The sequence below is a fragment of the Sardina pilchardus genome, chromosome 7 (assembly GCF_963854185.1).
Source record: "Sardina pilchardus chromosome 7, fSarPil1.1, whole genome shotgun sequence".
Classification (NCBI taxonomy): Eukaryota; Metazoa; Chordata; class Actinopteri; order Clupeiformes; family Clupeidae; genus Sardina; species Sardina pilchardus.
This window is the reverse complement of record NC_085000.1, coordinates 30833927-30854795: the sequence shown is the minus strand read 5'-3', so window position 1 is coordinate 30854795 and position 20869 is coordinate 30833927. Positions and strand designations below refer to the sequence as shown.

Genomic DNA, 20869 nt, shown 5'->3' with positions numbered 1-20869 from the left:
CCTGAATAATGACTGTAGGCTACAAGTTGAAATTAATGCAGTGATCTTCAATCGCAGACGTCTGCCTTTAAAACATGCTGAACTATATGAATATTTTTTTGAATATGCTGCGTTTTATTAGGACTCTGGCAAACTGATCACTGTGCACTGTGAACATTTCCACGTCAACAGTTTCAGGCTGCTGTTCATCGTGATCCTTGTGAGGAAACGGCAGGTTATCTAAACCGATTAGCTCTCTTCTTGCAGATTTAGATACTGCGCCCAGAGAAATATGCTAATCAACGAAGCACTGTGGTAGGGAGGTTCATACTAGCAGCTGGGAGCTATTTTACCACGTGACAGGAGTGATGTTTCTCTTGCTGTAGCAGCCATCATTATACTCAATACCAGTCCATCCTAAAAAAGGAAAGAAGCACAAGGATAAAACCAACCATGGATTAACACAGGAGAATTATTCTTTTTAACGAGATTTGATTACATCGCCTTTTCCATCTATGATTTGTTTTCTTACTTTTATAGAAGTAAAGGTAAGTTTCAATGTCTTGGTTGTTTTTCTAAAAGCTTTTGTCTTCCTAAATTCGGAATGTTTGCATGTGCAAACGGATCATATTACCAGCTTTTCGGGGGGCATGCTGTATTAGAGACGCTTTGAATTGTTTTAGAAATAATCTGCGTCGCTGAACTACATGAAGGTTACCTAAAATACAAGCTAACGTTACATTTTTTTGTTGTCGCCGCACCCGAATGTAAATAATAAATTGGTAGGCTATGCATCCACCACTTCCTGTTTTATGAGAAGATTTTAGAAGTACTGGAAGGTCGTAGGCTTAAATATATGTGTGTTATGTTGTCTAAAAAGCAGACAAAGAGGCGATAGGCTACGACACATGTTGTTTAAACATGTTTGACAAAACTGTCTTCAAATTATAGCATTGGCTACTCTGGATAGAAATGGGCTGAAAGGTTTAACGCGTGTTTGCAGGCTAACGATATTGTGGGATAGCCTACGTCAACTGAGTCAGACACATTTGTTTGGCTTTCTGAAGAAAAATGTTCGTCCTCGACCAGTACTACGAATTCTCAAGTGCTATCCGTTGTCCCAGCTATCAACCTAACCACACTTCAGTTTCATATTCATTTTAGGGAGGGAAGAAGGCTACCTTTCACCGACTTTTAAAGTAGCCTTTCGGTTTTGAAGAGGCAACATTGTTACAGTTTCATTCTTCACTTCATGCGCAAGTAGCCTAGCCTACTGCAAGTGTTTGCGCATCTAAGATCGTGCAAAGTTCCAAATAAGATAGCCTACAAATTGTTGAGCCTTTTCAGTGTCGGTCGTTGTGGAACCTTTGTCTGAACTGTTTCCTCCTATCGAGCTGATTTTGAAGCAATATTGCGTCTAACGGCAGGCTTGACGTCATCTTTTAAGCGATCACTTTTGGACCGTTTGTCGAACTTTTATTTGGGATCACTTCGTGCGCTTCATTGCACCTCTTATGGCCTTCAGTCACACTCCTAAAAAGAGGTTCTGTAGCAATTTATGGCGTTAAAGCCTATTGCTGGATTACAGTATCAGCGTTTAGGTAACGTTGTTGGATCAAAGGCCAATTGTGTCCTCATCAGACAACATGAACTAGCGTTCTTGTGACCAGTGACGCATTTCATTCGACAGCGCTAGGAAGACTACGAACATTTGCTAACTACCCGGTAAAAGTTATAGCCTGACTCAATAACCCAAGCCCGTAGTCTACCTCCATACAATAGGCTAGAGTAGCCCATGCAGTCGCCCAAAACTCACCAGGAATGACTAGTCTTTCTCTACTAGCCTATTGTGTTGGGACAGACCATAGCATACATTACAGGAAAGGAAACATGGTCACATTCCTTTTCATGCAGACAGTTAATTTTAGCCAACATTTTCCAGTTAGAGTTGCCAGTGTGTTGTCACACTGTTCTGTCGACCCCATGGATGCAAGCCTGTGCCAGTGGTTGCAAACTAGTTCAGCTAAGGCTTCAACGTGAAGTTGTTTTTGCTGCCCAATTTCCTCAAGACAGAACACAATGCATGCACAAGCAGGTCCCTTGGAATTGCTGAGGAACATTGGCTGTTTTAAGTGGTTGTGTGAATGTGCAATGCTGAAATTCGAGGGTATGCCAGTTAGACCATTACTGTAGCAGTAAACCTGAATAGGCCTACTGGGTAAAAATGTGTGTAACTATGAGAGTATTTCATCACACGTGTTTGTGAGATGGGTTCACAGGGTACCTGGAAATGACAGGGAATATCAGGAAGACAGGAAGTGGTTTTGGGCCGGTATCCAGAACTGTCTAGACAATTAAGAAATCATAGACTCCTTAAACTGACATGATTCATGATAATGTTATCTGAGTCTTGGTAGAATGTTGGGAAATTAATGGTGGGACTGTTTTTAGTTTTGTTTGTTTGTTTCTTTGTTTCTTTCTTTTCGGTAAAACCTGAAGCTGTCTTCACGTAGTTCTTATTCCTGACCTCTGAATAGGTGGGTTTACATGGACACTTTGTCTTTGAATTGGAAGAATGGCTCAATCGGAATGAAATTTATGAACACCTTGATTGGAATAGGTGGGATTCAGTTAGAATTTCAATTGGAAGGAAAGGGGTGGTGTACTTCATTGAACAGTTATGGGCATAGTAGGCACTGTTTTTTTTTTTTTTTTTTTTTCTTGAATTATGAAAGTTGTGAGCAACAGTTCTCAGTCAGCTGATGCGGCTGATCTAGCCTGTGGCATCTCTCTGACCTGCCCCATTTGAGACACGACAGCTGTTGCCACATCCATGTCTATATAGCACTCTATACAGTGACCTTTTAATGTACAGAATGGAATCAAAGACCTTCAGTTTCAAACATGCACTTTCCTCGTTATGATTAGGATCTCTATCTCTTTTTAAGCCTAGATTAAGTCTGCCTATATGGTCACATTGCAGACGTGCATGAAGGATTCATCTTAATATGTCATTGTGGGCTGTGTGAACGAAGAGCTTTCAGGACATACTTTAAAAAAAATAATTAAAAAAAAATAGCTTCAGCTCAGCTCATTGGTGATTGTCAGAATTATTTAGAGTGGCAGTTGCCTGCCAAGTTATGTAACTCAACTAATTTGCCAGCTCATTATGCAGACATTGCAGTGTATGTGTAGTCTTTCTTTCTTATTATGCATACAAGAATTGTCTGTTCAGAACTTTGGAGGAAAGTGGTGCTTGTATGAAGTGAACGCATGTTAACAGAACAGCTTTGCTCAGCATTTTTTTTTTTTTGCCAGAGATGCCCCACATATTAGATGTTGAGTTGGATAAACCCTATATCAAGTTCCCTTCCAACTCCACAATGTGTGGTCTGCCAGTAGAATTAGAGCAGATTGGATTCGGCAGTTTGCCCTGGACATACCCGATCAGAAAGTAGGTTACAGTCATGCCACAGCAGTAGGCCATTCAGTGCTGTTGGAGTTCGATGATAAAGGTTATCACTTATCACTAGTGTTCATGGCTTCAACTCACGAGTTTGCATGAGTTCTCTCTCTCTCTCTCTCTCTCTCTCTCTCTCTCTCTCTCTCTCTGTCTCTCTCCCCTCATCATTATGGAGAGACAAGGCCAGGCGTGCTCACACAGGTCACCCAGTTTTATGCCGGAGCCTCCCCGCTTTTGAAAGAACTTCTGCCTTGAGAGAGAGCATGGGGAGTGCCTCATCATGGAATCCAGCTCGGCAGGCTCTGAGCGGGAGCGGGTTTGGCACTGAAAGCATTAAGTGAAAGCAGTACTGTGAATGGGGATGTATTTAGACCAGTGATGTTTGAATTCCACTCAGTCATTAACTCCTTTTGTTCATATGCCAGTTATAGGAGGTTATGGACTTGACACCGAGAACCTTTGTTGTTGAGTTGTCTTACCTGTTCTGCAGTGTATGTTTTTCTCACGTTCATTTCATCAAAAACACACAGATGTCAGTCATTGGCAGTTGAGAAGATTATGTTGCTTATTCAGTGTTAAGATAAGAATGCTTCCTTTGCATTGATTCTGCCACCTTCAAATTTGCATTTTTGCTGTATGTTTTCTGCAGCTTTTTATTAGTTTATTTTTTACAATTTCAGTACATGTTTATTGTAGATGGAAGATGCACTTTGTCACGTTGTGGTCATTATTCAGTAAGGTTCATAATGTAAATTGCCACATAGTAGTAAATCATTTATAATTCCAATATTTGCTCATGCTCTCATCTGATATTTTCACACCATTTCATACATCAAAGTGATTCCAGTTTAAGATATGGCTTCAGTAGTGGCCAAGTGTTAAACCAGAAGGCTTTATTGAAATATGAAATATTATCATAGGCGACAGTGAAATTGGTAGTCGAGAGCAGCTCTCATTTAGAGCTGTGGTATTGCAGTTTGTAGCCCATTGTCTGGTGCACAGAGATGACCTGCTCTCTGTCAATATTATGCCTGACAACAGGGAGTGCCTTTATTCGAAATTGCTTGATAAAGCAGTCAAAAAAAGCAGAAACCAAATCAAAAGCTATCTAATATTATACTGTCTTGTTTGATATTGTATTGAGACGTACCCTTGAAAAGTGTTGGAGTGAACATTAGCATAAGATTTTGTTGTAGGCCTCATTATTTTTGATACACTGCCCTATAACTTTTGCAGTTGTCCATCAGCGACCAGCGAAAATGTGCTCCACTTCTGCCGGCGGTGGGGATATTAGTTGAATATTTTGCTGAGCTAGGTTTTTGGAACTTTGGCGAGTCACGCCGCTCCGGTCCAGCACGTAATTGTTTCTGTTTGATTCTCTTTGTTTGTAAACTCAGGGCATTGCTGTAAAAGACCTTAATGCTCAGTCAATTTCCCCTGAATAAACAATGGATGATGGAGATTTTCTTCTTTGTTCTGTAAATAATGTTCCCCATATCACTGTTACCATAGACATATATACATACAGTGGGTATAGTAAGTATTCACACCCATGCTAAAGTTGACTAAAAAGAGGAATATAAAATCATCTTTTGAGAATTGATTGTAATGCCTTAATTCAAAAAATGAGTAAAAATCAAACCGCTAAGGACACTAATTTTCTTTGTGATTGAAGAATGTATCGTAAATAGATAAATGTTCATCCTTAAATACAGGTTGCATAAGTATTCAACCCCTATGTTAAATTCCCATAGGAGCAGGAGGATGTTTTATATGTTTTTATTTTTAAAGGCCAGCTATTTCATGGATCCAGGATATTATGCATCCTGATAAAGTTCCCTTGGCCTTTGGAATTAAAATAGCCCCACATCATCACATACCCTTCACCATAGATAGAGATTGGCATGGTGCTTTTTCCAGTTAGCCAATTAGCCTGTTTGATGCTCATTGAGCTCAATGCAAAATTTTCCATCAAGATGTGCCACCTTCCATTTAGACCCTTTAGTCTAAATCAGGTAGCCTAGGTGATGTTTATCGGTCTGGTCATATGAGCCTTTCCTGTATTCCCTGGCTGTGCGTGAAGGCCTCTGTGGTAGCTCTCTTTTAGGGAAGATGTAGGAAGTGCAGCCCTAGATGGCTCCTGACCACAGGTGGGGAAACATTCAGATTCTGCAGATTTTTCCACACTGAGAACAAATAATATTTGAATGAGATTCCAAGTCCACCAAAGGAGGAGAGGAATTCGGCAGAGCGTGTGTGTGCTTGTGACAAGCCAGCCTGCCCGTATGCACTGTAATCGGCCCTCATGGCAAGGGAGATGTTTCTTGGACGACATCACCCGCCGTTTCTGTGGGCTGCTCTCTGTGTGCTGCACATATTTAGTCTCCTCTCTTGTCCTCAAATCCATCAGGAGGCACCCGGTGGGGAGCTTCAAAGCCACCGGTGATTCAGCGGTCACACACACACACCAGTGTCTGTCTAGTCAGGAAGTCCGTCTCACAGCGGCACTCAGCGTCATGTTGTGGCTTCTCATGTGAATACACTTCCCTCATCACTTCCTTTCCTGTGTGTGTGTGTGTGTGTGTGTGTGTTTGTATTGGCATGACACCTCAATCTGGGCCGATGACTGTTACTGTTATGTGGCATCGTGCATGGGGAGGTGGGGGTGTGAGTGAGTACGTCATGTTAGATTCCAAGCTAATGAATTTGCCGCTGTAGGTTGGGCATTACATGTGGTCCGTCTGGCTCGGTTTGCTTGGTTAGTCATGCAGGCCAATGCTGGCAGCACCTCTGCTGTCACGCTATATAGCTGGACCCTGATGGCACCTGTTGGGGCCTGGGCACTCCACCCGCGCACTCAGCAGAGCGGTTAAACCGGTCAAGGCTTGTGGGTGCACCGCACGCTCTCCTCTACGCCCGTGCAAAGGCGCCTGAGCAGGCAGGGAGCTGTGGAGAGGAGCAGGTGGAGGGTGCCTTGAGTTTAACACTGTGCCGTTCGGCCGGTGGGGAGTTCAAGCAGATGCCACTGCCTCCTGTCATGTGTAGACAGGTGGGTAGAAATGTTAACCTCACAGCCTACTGCCTGCTCTTAGAATATGTATCTGTTTTTGCTTTCCAGAATTGGACATTGATAACATGAAGGACTTTGGATCATGCGGAGAAGTTATTGGAGAGCTTGAAAATGTTATCTGTAGGTTTCTTGAAGCACGCATTTCAGGAGTTGTTTCACTGAAATATTGATAAGAGTCAAACTGGAAGGATCAATTTGATCACGCTCATCAATGGTTTTCAAAGCTGAAGTGAATGGTGGTTTGAGTCCATATAGAAGAACCACCTTTGAGTCTAGGCAGTGCCACATGTCGAGCAACATTTTTCACGTCCAAGTGTGTATGGATATAGATTTTTGTTTTAACCTGTTATTTCATTACTGCCAGCATATCCAATTGTCTCTACTGGATAGAGCATCTGTGTGACAGTTTTCTTCACATCTAGTTGTGCAGGCATTTTCAATCTCCTTGCTGGCCTAGGAGAGCCGGCATATGAAACATGTGCCTGCCAGATGTATACTTGTTGAAAGTATCCCACGTGATGTGTCCTCTTTGTTGTCATAAGTCATGTTCCTGACGAGACCTGTCTTCAAGTTGGAGGGAGAGGGTTGGGGTGGTGGGGTAGTGGTGGCTAAGCAGTATTTGTAGCTGAGCTGACAGAGGCCAAGTAGATGCATAGTCATGGTTGCACACTTTCAGCAGTTGCCCAGCTTGGTGTCCTTCCTTATCCCATCACCCTCTTGTCCAACAGTCCTGCTGGCTGTTTGAACTCACTCTCCTCTGCTGGAGGTGTGTGTGTGTGTGGGGGGTTGCGGGGGTGAGGAATTTCACCGGGTTGGATGAACCTCCAGGTTGGGCTTTTTAACAGAGCAGGGGCCCAGACCAAAGTCCAGCACGATAGCAATTGAGTATTAAACGCGGACTGGATGGGGGGGCCCCCCACACAAAAGGCACCAGTGTTCCCTCTACCTGTAGCCCTATCCCACCCACAAGCCCCGCAAATCCATAACACACACACACACACTCCCTCATTACCTACAGCCCACCAGCACAGCAGCAGACCAGAGACAACCCCCACCAGCTGAAAGACTCAGCCCTCAGGCAGAGAAAGTAAAACCATATGACTTAAACACACACCCATGTAGTGCGGTGTCATTGCCCTGTAAGCGCCTGGGTTATTCACCCACTTCCATCTGGTCACATTTCACATTTACTCTGTGGATGCCTCTTTGTTTACAGAGGGCGTATGTACATGGTTATGGCCGTGAATAAAGCTTGCAAACAAACTAATTACACAACTAATTGTGTCTGAGCCAGTATGAATAGAGTTTGAAGTTGTGTAATCTATGAGGGTGAGGGAGAGTGAGTTAGCTTGTGTTGTTAGCCTGAGGCCCGGGAAGGAGAGGGAATGGTTAAGGGGCTTGTGCGCAAGAGTGTGCAAATGAACATGTTTCCCACTTTTCTAAAGGCTGGACAGGCATTGAGAAAGTTATTGTTTACATCCCCAAACTGCCCACCCTCTGCTTGCTTTCCTGGGCCGCCTCTGTTTGGCCCATCGCTAGAGAGGCATGACCCATTTCCAATGGTTGTTTACTTGTGTCAGGGGGAAAAAAGAGCCAAGACACTTCTCAATGAACTCTTGTCTACAATTCAATTACAGATTGGCCCCTCCAGCGGCCCATTCTGTTTGGGCTGTTTGTGTTGCAGAATTCCTGGCACGTCTGCCCTCCGTGACCGACCATGCAGGAGACCACCGTTTCTTCGCTGTTGTTGTTGTTGTTGTTGTTATTATTATTATTATTATTATTATTATTATTATTATTTAAAAAAAACCTATGCATGTCTTTTTGCCATCGAAAATGACCCTGATGAAGGCGTAAGCCGAAACGTTGGAATAAAGAATAAAAAATCTTTAAGTTCCGAGTGTGCCACGACACTTTTGTTTATTATTGTCTTTTTGCCAACGCCATCACCTTCTCAATCATTAGCCACTTTTATGGGTTATTGAACAAAGCTTATACCAAGGTAGTGTTCAAGAATCAGTTGACAGTCTGTACGGCATTACCTGTGTAAGTGGCTGACACTGCATAGGCAGTGGGATGCGGTAAACGGTGGAAAAGTGTTGTAATTTTTCAGAGGAAAGAAAGCGGCGTGTGTTGCGTCAGTGCAGCGTGAGGCAGGGGCGGTGAGCCGGCAGCTCGCTCGCTCTCACTCGCTCCCCTCCTCGCCTCCGTCTCAGGGCCTCGTCTGGGAGCCCGGCTCAAATACTGTCACTTGTGGTTTCCTTGAATACAACGTGGCTGTGTGGATTTCTTTATATATTTCTTTTTTTAAAGCCAGACATTTTCTTATTGCTTTTCCTGTTATCTGCAGACTAGACAAGCTTATAAAAGGAAATGGCTCTTTTTTTCCTCCCTCTGAGATTTCCCTTTTTTTTTTTTTTGATTCAATCTGAAATTTCAACTCCGTTTTCCTTTGCTCCTCTGTGGAAACTCTCTCTGAGATGAAGCTCTTAAGACCTGATATTGTTTATCATTACCGTGAAGGCAGTTTTTAAGAAGTGAATATTTCCATGTGGGGGCTGACAAACTGCCTTTTTTCGTCTGTACAGTAATCAGCAGACTTGTAGACTTTGAAAGGTGCACAGACGCACCACTGGCACCGTTGCGAAACCACACACACACAACTTATGCAACTGCAGGATGACACACTTGCATGTGTAGTCTGTGTTGTGTAGTGCTTTGTTTTGGTGCCCTGACCACAATATAGTTTATATAGTCAACAGCCTTGACTTCATTCAAGTGTTTCTGTTTAATAATTGATTGAGTGTATATGTGTGTGTGTGTGTGTGTGTGTGTGCGTGTGTTCAGGCTTTTTGCAGCAGATTTAGTGGCGGTTTTGAGGTGGGAGGCTGGCAGGTGTAATGATTAGCTAACACAGACCTGTGTCTCTGATCTTATGTCCCTTCTAATCTCCCAAGGTGGGCTTGACGTGCATCTGTCCCGACTTGGTCTCGCAGCAGCTTGTGACACAGAAACCTGACCCTCCTGATTGGCGGACGGCAGCACGAAGCATTGGACAGTTTTTCACCCCCCCTACCCCCTCCTCTGTTCCCTCTCTCTGTTTTTCTCTCTTTCCCTGCATTACCAGCCCTGACGGAGGAGGAGGGGGGTGGGCCTGGGCGTTCGGGAGGATAAAACAGCCCAGCATGGGGCAGAAGGTTCCGGGAGGCATCAAAGCGGTGGACATGCGTGACCCGGCGCTGCGGCCCCTCAAGCTGGAGCTGCAGGCGCAGGACTACGCCAAGCCCTCGCGGCTGGACATGCTCCTGGACATGCCGGGGGCCGGCGCGGACGCTCAGGTGCAGCACTCGTGGAACAACGACGACCGCTCGCTCAACATCTTCGTCAAGGAGGACAACAAGCTGGTCTTCCACCGGCACCCGGTGGCGCAGAGCACCGACGCCATCCGCGGGCGGGTGGGCTACACGCGCGGCCTCCACGTCTGGGAGATCCACTGGGCCATGCGCCAGCGGGGCACGCACGCCGTCGTCGGCGTGGCCACGGGCGAGGCGCCGCTCCACTCGGTGGGCTACACGGCGCTGGTGGGCAACAACCAGGACTCCTGGGGCTGGGACCTGGGCCGGAACAAACTCTACCACGACGGCAAGAACCAGCCCAGCAAGACCTACCCGGCCTTTCTGGAGTCCGACGAGACCTTCCTGGTGCCGGACTCGTTTCTGGTGGTGCTGGACATGGACGAGGGCACGTTGAGTTTTATGGTGGACGGACAGTATCTGGGGGTGGCTTTCCGGGGACTGAAGGGCAGGAAGCTGTACCCTGTAGTTAGTGCGGTGTGGGGACACTGTGAAATAAGGATGCGGTACATCAACGGGCTTGATCGTGAGTATTTGCCTTCTCCTCGGAGAACTCTTGTGTGTATTGATGACTTCATGTAAGATGACATTGCATAATGTGGCCAGCGGAGTTAACAATGAGATCGTTCATCAGCCAGCTCCGCTGAGCTTGAGCTCTTATGTAAATACTCTTTTCTAGACTTTTACGTCTTAATACTTCCATTAGCGAGATGGCTGCCTACACACTGAATCAAGGAAAACTAGCGACTGCAGATCATTAGACCATGTTTTGTGTGTTTGCTAAAAACGAACAATGCGTTCAACCTAAAAGGGACCTTTGTGTCTCAGTGTTTTCTCAAGGGAGGGGCAAGAACAGAACTCCAAAGTGTGCTTGCTGTAGAGTCACCCATAGACTCACACAGGCGTTTACACGGAGAGGCTCAGTTGGGCGGCGAGCAGATCCTCCGCAGCCTTGACTCGGTCGCCTCGTGTCATGGAACACGGTGTCTCTCTTCCCCTGTGGCCGGGGCTCGGCGCTGGGTGACTTTTGGAGCAGGACGTCAGCGCTGTGCTGGCTCCTGTTTCTCCGCCATGAATTATGTAAACTAGGTTAGCGCTCCTGATAAGGGCCGCACTGTATGTATGTATGTGTGTGCGCGTGTGACATCATTCCTCTATCTCCCGTCTGTGGCTCCAGGAAGGCAATCATTAATCCGGACACTTTGCCCTTTTCCACTGGAACGCCCCGGTGGCGGTTCCACGTTCCGCCCCGCGGTCAGGCTCCATGAATGTGTCCCGTGGAACCGACGAGACGGCTCGCTCGGAGCCCTGCGCGCTCCACCACAAATCAGTCGAGATGGCCTTTCCATGTGCTCCATCTACACCTGAAGCCATGGCCTGTATCAGTCCATGTATGCACACTGTGTGTATGTGTGTGTGTGTGTGTGTGTGTGTGTGTGTGTGATGATATTCTACAGCAGCCAGGCCTCAGTCCCTCAACATAACGCTCCAAGCTGTGCAGGTATGTCTGCGTTTTCCCCCAGCTTTGGCGCCGTAAACTTCCCAGGGCCCGCAAATGTATCAAATATCCCTCTAAAGTCCCTCGGAGTTGAGGTGATGGAAAACAGCTTGGTCAAGGCGTGATGACCTCAGCAGTCTGGTGTCTGGGTAATGGACGCTTGCCCCGTGTGCCCAGTGACTCAGGGGACCCAGCTGCTCGTGATCACTCACTCACTGGTCCCGGGCCGAGCGCTCCGATGCAGCAAGGGCAGCCGGTTTCAAAGCGTGTGTCTATTAGCGTGCCCTCCAGTAAAGTGGGCCCTAATGAAATCCATCCATCCTCTTCTTAGGGCCGCTTCTCTTTTTTTTTTTTTTTTTTTGCCCTTGGGTGGTGGCGGTTGTATGGCCTTAACAGCCGATGCTGTTAATGTCCGTGTTGTGGTGGGAACCTTTTCATTTCTTTTTTTTTTTACTATTGTTTCTTTTTTTATTCAACATGATAGACGGTCAGACCACAGGAAGATATTGCTAATGGAGCTTTAACGCCAAGCCCTTCATCACAGGATACAGGTGCAGCACTTGTTTTTTTTTTTTTCCCCCTTCTTCGGTGGGAACTGGAGCGCTTGCGTTTCTCTCTCTTCTGGTTGAGCACGAGAGGCCGTGTCTGCGGCGAGCCAGCGCATTAGTCAGCCCACATGACATCAAGGCCTTTTGGGCTGCGAGTGGTGTCTGTCTCATGTCAGTCTGTCTGCTGCACACTTCCTCCCATAGAACACCCCCTGTTTGTCGGCTCCCAGATGGCTCGGTCTCGCCACATTGTTCACTTCTTTGTTTTGCGTGAGTGTGTGTGTGTGTGTGTGTGTGTGTATGTGTGTGTGCGCGTGTTAAGTTTGGAGCCTGGAGGTTGAGACTTGTCAGACGACGGCTTCCTTTAGGCAATGTGTGAGCATATCAGTGGGGGTTAGAGAGGTTGGTTGGGTGGATGGAAACAAACTCGGCAGGTGCTGCCGCAAGTGGTTTACTTAAGTTCACTTTCTCACAAGATGGAGCCAGAGGTTTGCTAGTTGATCTTAGTGCAGCCCTAGTTTGCCCTGTTTTGTTGCTGTGATTCATCCATGTGTATTTGGGGTGCGTGTATATGTGCGCCTCTAATGGGCTTCTCTGTGTGTGCTTCTCCGCAGCGGAGCCGCTGCCTCTGATGGACCTGTGCCGTCGCTCGGTGCGCGTCGCGCTGGGACGGGAACGACTGAGTGAGATTCACGGACTGCCTTTGCCAGCCTCTCTCAAGAACTACCTGCTCTACCAATGATGCTAGGAGTGCCTTTACCTCAGCACCTGGCATACAGCTCCCTAATTCTCTCTCGGTCTCTCTCTGTCGCTCTCGCTCTCTGTCTCTCTCTCTCTCAAGGATTTTATTTCTTTGACTCTCTGGATTTGGTACAATACTCCTGTTTTTATTTTTTGAAAACAAAATCTGACCCAGGACTATTCTCGTCCAATGTTTCTGACGTGTTTACAGTCACATACTGATGATGTCCCTACGTGACTTACTTCAATCATGTACTGGAATTTCTTTTTTGTAGTAGTATCAAACAAAAACGTATGGAACACTGTACAGGCACTGGTCCAAGACATCTGCAAAAACAAAATGGCCTCCTCGAATCTCACACCTGTCAGTGTGTTGAAAGTGCAATGAGCTTTGGTGGAGCCCCAGCCATGGCTACCATGGCCTCCTCATCCTCCACCCTTCATCCCCCTTGCTTCACCCATTTTGTTTTTCCTTTTTTGAAAAAGCCGTTCCAGTTGTGCAGAATGGATATGATGTCGTGGTCGTGTGATGTGCCCGATTGGTACAATCTGACATCCTTGTGTGGCTGATCATTGGTATTTCCGGCTGCTGGCACCATGCCTTGCCTTCACGAGTTATTTGTAAAGCAGCATGAGGCCTGCTAGTCTCTTTTGGTCTCTACATGCCAAACTGCTGGCTAAAAATGGTCTTGAATTTTTTTTTAAATCATGGTTAATTTGGTCTGGGACACAATTTTAAGGCCATAAGACACCATTTTCAAAAGTGGTACTTTTATTTTTATTTTTAATTCCCTGCATAGAGATGATGCACATACACACACCTCTTGTCACTGTATATGCATTACATTTGCCACCGTAGGGTAAAGAGTACATCATGCTCATTCTTAGTTCCCCCACCCACTCTGTTCTCGTACATCTGTTTCTAGATGTGGAGGGGAGCGCTGGGGAGGTGTAACAATCTCCCAGCAGTTTACTCGTCCACCATGGGGCCAAGCCAGCCCTGCCTCTCTGGACTGTGAGGTAGCTCCAGGGTGGACATTTCCTCCCAACATGAACCACAGGAAGCCTCTGAATCAGGTTGTTCCCCTCTGACTGCCTCCCCCCTAAACCCCGGGACTGCTCCCCCCCCCCCCCCCCCCCTCCTCGCCCCTGGCTACACTCCTTGTACCCTAGTGTTCAGGTTCCCACTGCAACATAAGTGCCTGTAAGTGTGACACCAGAGCATTACTGGGAGGGGGCTAGTTTTAAAGGAAGCCATTTTGGAGGAAAAAAGTGCTTTTCAAAGGAATGATTGAAGGATTACGTCACTGTGAAAATTTGTAGCATCCTGTCGCTCCTGGATGTCAGTTGCACAGCTTTCATCCATGCCACCCCATCGTTTTAATGTGTCATGAAAAATTAATGTACAATCACTTGATCAATGGTTTTTTAATCATTTAGCCCATCTTGGATGTCTAAAGACAGTTGTTTATTTTTGTTTTGTTTTTTTCCCCCCCTTTTTGTTTTCATATGTTGGCAAAAAGTGCATTAATATGACCAGGATCCATGATAGACCAAGGCCAGGACTATAAGCAGGCAATCTTGTCACCAAATGCTATTCCAGTTCAATGGAGTTTTGGTGGCAACATTGCACTCTGTTTGTTTTTGACACTGTCATTGGGTGGCTCACTCTCGATTTTGAGCCATTTGATATTTCTCTGTCTGGGGTGATGGATTGGATGACGAGGAACTTGTTTCTGTGATCATACGAGAGGCCTGTTTTAAAACTTGATGCAGAAATGTTGAACGTTTGCCAAGATATAGTCATGTTTTTTTTGTTTTGTTTCCTTTCCATTTTGTTTGTTTTTAATTCCTCTCTCTCTCTCAGACTTGTTTTGTCATTCATAGGCTTTTTTAAAAATGAAAATTGCAGAATGCCAGCTCTGGTTTGAGTTCATGTATTTGAGTATGGACAACTGAGGTGCTGGCCGCATTTTATAGCCCCTCTCTGCCTGCAGGTGATCATTCTCTCTTGTATTCAGTGATGTAGATAATGTTAACTCTAATAAAGTTTATTATAAATTACCTCCCCCTTCTACATGCTTGTTTTTGATGGCCCCCATTGCGGTGTTAAGATTGAGTGACCTCTGATAGGTTTGTAATCATAATTCAAGATTATTTTAATAGCTGCACTAAGTGCTGCCCCTCAGTGTATGGTTCCCTGCTAGCAATGATTAAAGAGTTTAGCACTTTGGTAGACATGGTCTATGGTGGTATTCATGACTATCTCTGCTTGGTGCATTCCTAAGGGACTGCATATTGCTTCAGACCGACTATATTTGTGTACACTTGAACAGCATGGACTTGGTGTCTTGCAGCTCTCAGTTTATTTCGGCTGACGGGCTGAATCACTGTTCCTCTGGTGGAAAGAGATGACCCCCCCCCCACTCTTCTCATTTTGTACTTGCACTGTCACCAAACGTTTTATTCACGTCTCAAATATACACAGTGGAAACTCTATCTGCAGACATAACAATTCAGGGGGTCGCCGAGGCAAGGAGCGGAGAAGCGATCCCAAAGACGCAACCAAACGTTGTCCCGACAGTATATTTGTTATAGCTAATAGATTGATATGAGACAGTGGAACAACTCTGCCGGCTGATTAATCATCCTGAAAGTGAATATGTGATGCTGCTGCTGCCACGCACCGAGTGACTTTTATATCGCAGCTCTGCACGTCACCCCAGCCGCCTGTTGCCATGGCGCTGTGTTTGCATACACAGTGATGTGCTACTTGGGGATGAGGTCATTCATTTCAAGTATGCCGTTTGGCTGGAACGGCTCAGTGTTTGGGTGTCTGGAAAGGCACATTCCTTCGGCTCAATATTGTTTCAAAATGTTCAGGGGCATAGGCTCTTGCACCATTTTTCCTGGGAATTGTCAGGCCTCGTCTTTAAAAAAAAAAAAAAAAACAGCCGAGTGTTCTCATACCAGCCCATCACTTCCGAGTAAGCATACTTATCACCCCTGAGCCCCCTGAGTTATGGGAAAAGGCACGTTGGAGTCCAGTTGTAGACTGTTGTTGGCTTCCATCGGTGTGAAATTGTAATGCAGCAAAAAGAAAGATAGTACACTCATCGGTCTGTTGCACAACAGGCCATGTGTAAGACATGCCTTGAGGGCTTAAGTAACCAAGATAGACGCAAATGTGGTGTTAAGTTCCACCCTTTGTAATTGGGTGTCTGATGACCAAAAAACCCAAAGCTCATGTGAACCACTGAGCAACTCTTCCCCCCCAATTGCAACAAGGGCTTTTAAAAGAATGAATCGACTCTTCTAATCCCAATCTCTCATCTCGATCAAGAGGCTACTGGCCAGAGATGCCTTTGGCTGTAAGTGGGCGTATTCATCGGGGTCAGAGAGGGAGGTGGGCTGCCTTTATGTGCGTGATGATGGCACACAGAGGATGTCATCCATGTGCACAAGCATAATAAGCTCTTGTAAACAGCCACTCGTCTGGTGTGAAATCGCACTGCAGGACCAAGCCACTGGACTGGGGCCCCGGACCACAGACGGGCTCCACTCCGCTCTGCAAAATTCAGCAGCCTCCTATTAAATAGCTGAGGGCACGCAGAGGCGTCCTTCAGCCTGCCCCTCCTCAGAGAGAGACAAATGAGATTTGAAAATGATGTCCTTTATTAGTTTGTTTGTCTGCTGCCTGCTTTCACCATTAAAATAACATCTAACTGTGTCCACCGACAAAAGGCCGGCAGAGTAAGGCAGAGTGCTCACCCCACCCAGCAACGGCTTGACACAAGGCCCTGTTCACTTTTTCCCTTTCGCACCTGAGTTGCGACGTAGAAAATAGTGAGCCTGAGCCCATGGCTGGGGTTGGGGAGGTGTGCGGGTGAGAACGAGGACTGTTCTTTTCCCTGAGAATCGGCAATCTCCTGAGCAGTTACGTAACCGGCCCAGAGAAAGGACTCAGAGTTTCCCCTCTCTTCTCCCTCTCCCTCTGTCTTCCTCCCCCCTCTCTCTTGCTCTCTCTGTCTTTCTCTCTCTCTCTCTCTCTCTCTCTCTCTCTCTCTCTCTCTCTATTTTGCTCTGTCTGTCTCTCTCTTCGGCCCAGCTGGGATGCTCCTTTCAGTTGGGGGATCTATGGGCGCCAGCTCCCTGTGGAATCACAAGAGCTGGATGCTCATCCCCACAATGGCCTGGTGATAGCCATAGCACAAATGTATAGAGGACCATGTTAGGATAGATGTGCATTCCCACACTGAGCCTTTACATAAGACACTGCCCCAGTCATTATGTGTAGAGCTCTGTTAGCGGTATAGAAAAGGAGGTATGGAAAAGGAGGACACTGACTGTCACAAGATGCAGGGGCAGTTGGAGATTGTGCCTGTGGATCAATGGCGAGCCAGAGTGGCGTGTCATTTCCTGTTTAAGTAGATCTGGGTCTCGGTCTCCCCAGGTAGATGTAGAAATCTGGAGTTATGGACTACAGATGCAGAGGCTGCTGCTCTTGTAGGTGGCTGCTACAGGGGATTTATGTCTGCAGTGTCTCAGAGTTCAGAACAAATTTCACTCTACTGTACTACTGGGAGGAAAGCTGCATAAAGTTTTACATCATTTTGGATGTAAAATGCAAATATGTACTGAATTATAAGGGTTATGTGATACACTCAAGCTTTTTAGCAGACATGTACTTTTAGTAGTGTTTAACCTCAGATGAGGTTTCAAATAGTCTCATCTTTTCATGTCTCAATCCAATTTGAATTCTTATAGGTTCTCTGCTCAGAGCCTCAAAAAGTCAGTTACATTTTGAAAAGTAGTGTTTAACACCCAGCGCATAATGTGCTAAAGGTCAACTAATTGTCAACGGTGACCTCATTATGAAACCACTGGTGTGACCAGTACCTCAGTGTCAGCTTTTTTCTTCATTTAAACTTCTCCTCTATCACCTTGACGTCATGAGAAATTCAGCATTGTGGTAATATGCAACAGCACTGTGGCTGGGAAAGAGATGTGAAGAAACCTGTCTGCATTTACAGACAATGAAATGTATCTGCCTGCTGTGTCAGCATGTATGCTGTAATTATTTGGAGTAAGCTTTTACCAAAAGCTGGAGCTGTAGTCGGGAGATTTCAAAACAGATAAGACCTTTTAACGTTATTTTGGCCAAGAGAGCACACATGTCAGTCGCTGAAGGCTTAAGCATTTGCATATGAAGATCAAAACATTAATTTCCTGGTGGTACATGTGGCTGACTCATATAGTGTTGTCGAGACATTTGTTTAAGTGAGAGATTAAAGTCTTACACAGCAGACTGGATTAGGGCCCCTCGAGAATTCTGGAGCATACCATGTTTACACAATTGTTTATGACAGAAATATACATATATGTTTATCACAGAAATATCACTAAATGACCACCAAAGAATTTAATGGTTTGAGCTCATGGTTTCAATGGTTTTAGAAACAGCTCCCACAAACAAATTGAAATGGCCTCCGAATATTTAGTGGTGGTTTTAGAATGTAGGCTTCAAAGCATGAGGTCATGCAGGATGCGCCTAAGTGCGCTATACCGGCAGCCCTGCTAAATTTGGGATCGGTATGACTTGGTGAGTAGGTGTGAGATATGAGAGAGGAGTATGCGTCTCTGTCTGGGGGGACATGCCCGGCCCGAGGTACATTATGCCAAAGTGCGAGCTCTGACACTCCACTGATGGACTCTGTGGTCACTTCAGCAAATATTATTGCATTTTCTAATATTGACATAATTGTCAAACATCTAGAAGCTTCTGTGAGGTGGCGTTACAAAATATAAAGTGTTTGTTAGAGGCCTTCTGTTGTTATTTTGTTTTTCACACAGTCTGGAGTCAATGCGACTGCATTGGGACATACACAGTAAACTCAGCCACGTCATTTACAAGAGCAGTGGTAATAAGGCAAAGAAAGGGTTGCGAGCATTTAATCACAGGAGAAAATGTTTGGTTTAGATCAAGCCAGTTCCATCTGGAGTGGAGAGGTACCAGATAAAACCAGACACTGAAAATCATTACCATGTGAATGTTTTAAGAGGTGCAGGGGGAAGGCGGCTCAGACAGAAAGGGGGGTGTGGGGGGGGATGTTGGAGAATGAACCACTTGCAATGCTGAGAAACCTGGAGGCAAGCATGAAAGGAGAGGAAAAGTCTTCATGGAGGTTGGCAAGTAGACCTTTCCGGATTATTACCCCTTAATGATGATATGCGTTGATTGCACTGTGACCCGACAGAAATGTGATAGCATATGGTAGAGCTAGACGAAAAACAAACAAAAAAGAAATGAAAGAAACCAAAACATGTGTGAGTGTGTGTGTGTGTGTGTGTGTGTGTGTCTGGATGTGGATGTGGATGTGTGTGTGCATGTGTGTGTGTGTGTGTGTGTGTGCGTGTGCATGTGTGTGTGCATGTGTGTGTGTGTGTGTGTGTGTGTGCGCCTATATGTGTGTGTATATGTGTGTGTGTGTGTGTGTGTGTGTGTGTGTGTGTGTGTGTATTGTGTCTGTGGGGGGGGGGGGGGGTGCAGACACTGACATAGCTGACCTGTAACTACAGGCTGGGAATGTGGCCTATGGACGACTGGTGATAAGTTCCCCAGGACTACGTCCTGTCTGGCCTGCTCGCCGTGGCCCACAGGGGACCACTGCAGGGTCATCACCCTCCACTGAGCCTGGGCCTGATGGAATCTATTAAGATCAGATGTACATTCGCCATAAGGTTCCCTCACCACTCACCCTCATATACTCAAGATGTTCACTTTCCTTTCTAGCAGACATAATTTGCATGGGCAGAAATTAAGTCAATTAAAAGTCACTTAAGTTTTTTTTTGTTTTATTAGTCTTCTAATTTTTTGATTATTTTCTGATGCTTAATTTCTATAGATGGTTGCCAATGAGTCTTGCCAGTAGAACAGCACATCCCTTCAGTCAGTCCCCATAGTCCTTGAGAGTGGCTGAGTCTATCTGCTGCTGTGACAGCTAAGTAAGGCGTTAGCCCACGGTTCCAGTTAAACGTTGAAGAATGCATATCTGTTCCCGGGCCTGCCAGACACGCCATCCGTGTCTATACACACCTGCCAAGTTCGCTTTGTCCACTGCCAGTACTTCATGCTTTCTGGGGGAGCATGTGGTTATGGAAGCTGGGAAGGTTTTGTGTTGTGCGTTTTCTTTTTTCTCTCTCTCTCTCTCTCTCAGACATGAGCTGGTATTTTGGCATGCTCGAATCGAGACCCGTGCCAACATGCCCGCTCATTGAGGCTTTGCCCTCAGGGGGAAAGAAAAAAGGGGGATGCCCCTCTCTAAGCCCTGGGCCCCTCGAAACAACTCCATCAACATTCTCTCTGCCAGCTTTCTGCTGTTGTTTTGCCATCTTTGCCTTCCCCCCTACTGCCCATTCCCCCTGAAACCAACTAATTACTATTAAAAGGGATATATCACACAGAAACACACAACGTTACACTTACTCAACGTTACACGTACTAACTTCTGCAGGACACTTTACAGGAAAAGAGGATGGAATTAGATATTCTTTTCCCTAATTTATCACCCTCAGCCCAACTCTACTATATCCTTCTCCCCACCTGCTTGTCTGTCTGTCTGTCTGAGATGTTTATTTAACTCTGGCGGATGAACTTTTGTGAGATGAAACACAATGGAAAGTCGGGAGGCCTGTCCAATCACCTGTAGGATTTATGACCAGAAATGTGGAGTCACGAGGAGGAGGAGGAGGAGGAGGAGGAGGGGGAGGACGCCTGTCTGAAATCGTATTCTTCCTCAGCAGATACAGCTGCCTGAATTTGGTCTGCTTATCACCAGCTCCCACCGTGTCTAGACAACAGGTTTCATCAGGTGAGGGGGAGAGGAGTTTTTGTCTAAAATGTTACAGTGGATGAAACAGCATGGGATTATGGTGTGCCGTAACTCACTGTTATTCCGCTCACCCTCAGTCTGATAAACGTCCAAACGGTTTTCCTGTAAATGTGTGTGTGTGCGTGTGCGTGTGCATGTGCGTGTGCGTGTGCGTGTGCGTGTGTGTGTGTCTGTGTCTGTGTCTGTGTCTGTGTCTGTGTGTTTGTGTGAGTACATGACAGGAGATATTTCTCTTGGTTCGTAAAGTTTAATGCTCTTCATATGACACAGGGTAGAACCTCTGCTCCTCCGGTGAATCATGTCAATCTGCAACTGATTCCTCTCC

The 20869-nt window shown here is 45.9% G+C and overlaps 1 protein-coding gene across 1 annotated transcript; it reads left to right on the top strand.

Moving 5' to 3' along the window:
- The first annotated feature begins 304 nt into the window (after positions 1-304).
- spsb1 (splA/ryanodine receptor domain and SOCS box containing 1) lies at positions 305-14716 on the top strand. Its single transcript, XM_062541771.1, has 3 exons — positions 305-527; positions 9470-10391; positions 12526-14716. Exons 1-3 carry the CDS (start codon positions 495-497, stop codon positions 12651-12653), a joined length of 1083 nt encoding a protein of 360 aa, XP_062397755.1. The 5' UTR covers positions 305-494; the 3' UTR covers positions 12654-14716.
- The last annotated feature ends 6153 nt before the right edge of the window (positions 14717-20869 follow it).

Coding starts and splice junctions, on each gene's coding strand:
- spsb1 (XM_062541771.1), top strand. CDS start 495: ATGATTTGTTTTCTTACTTTTATAGAAGTAAAG. Junction 528..9,469: donor TTACTTTTATAGAAGTAAAG/GTAAGTTTCAAT, acceptor TAATCTCCCAAG/GTGGGCTTGACGTGCATCTG. Junction 10,392..12,525: donor GTACATCAACGGGCTTGATC/GTGAGTATTTGC, acceptor GCTTCTCCGCAG/CGGAGCCGCTGCCTCTGATG.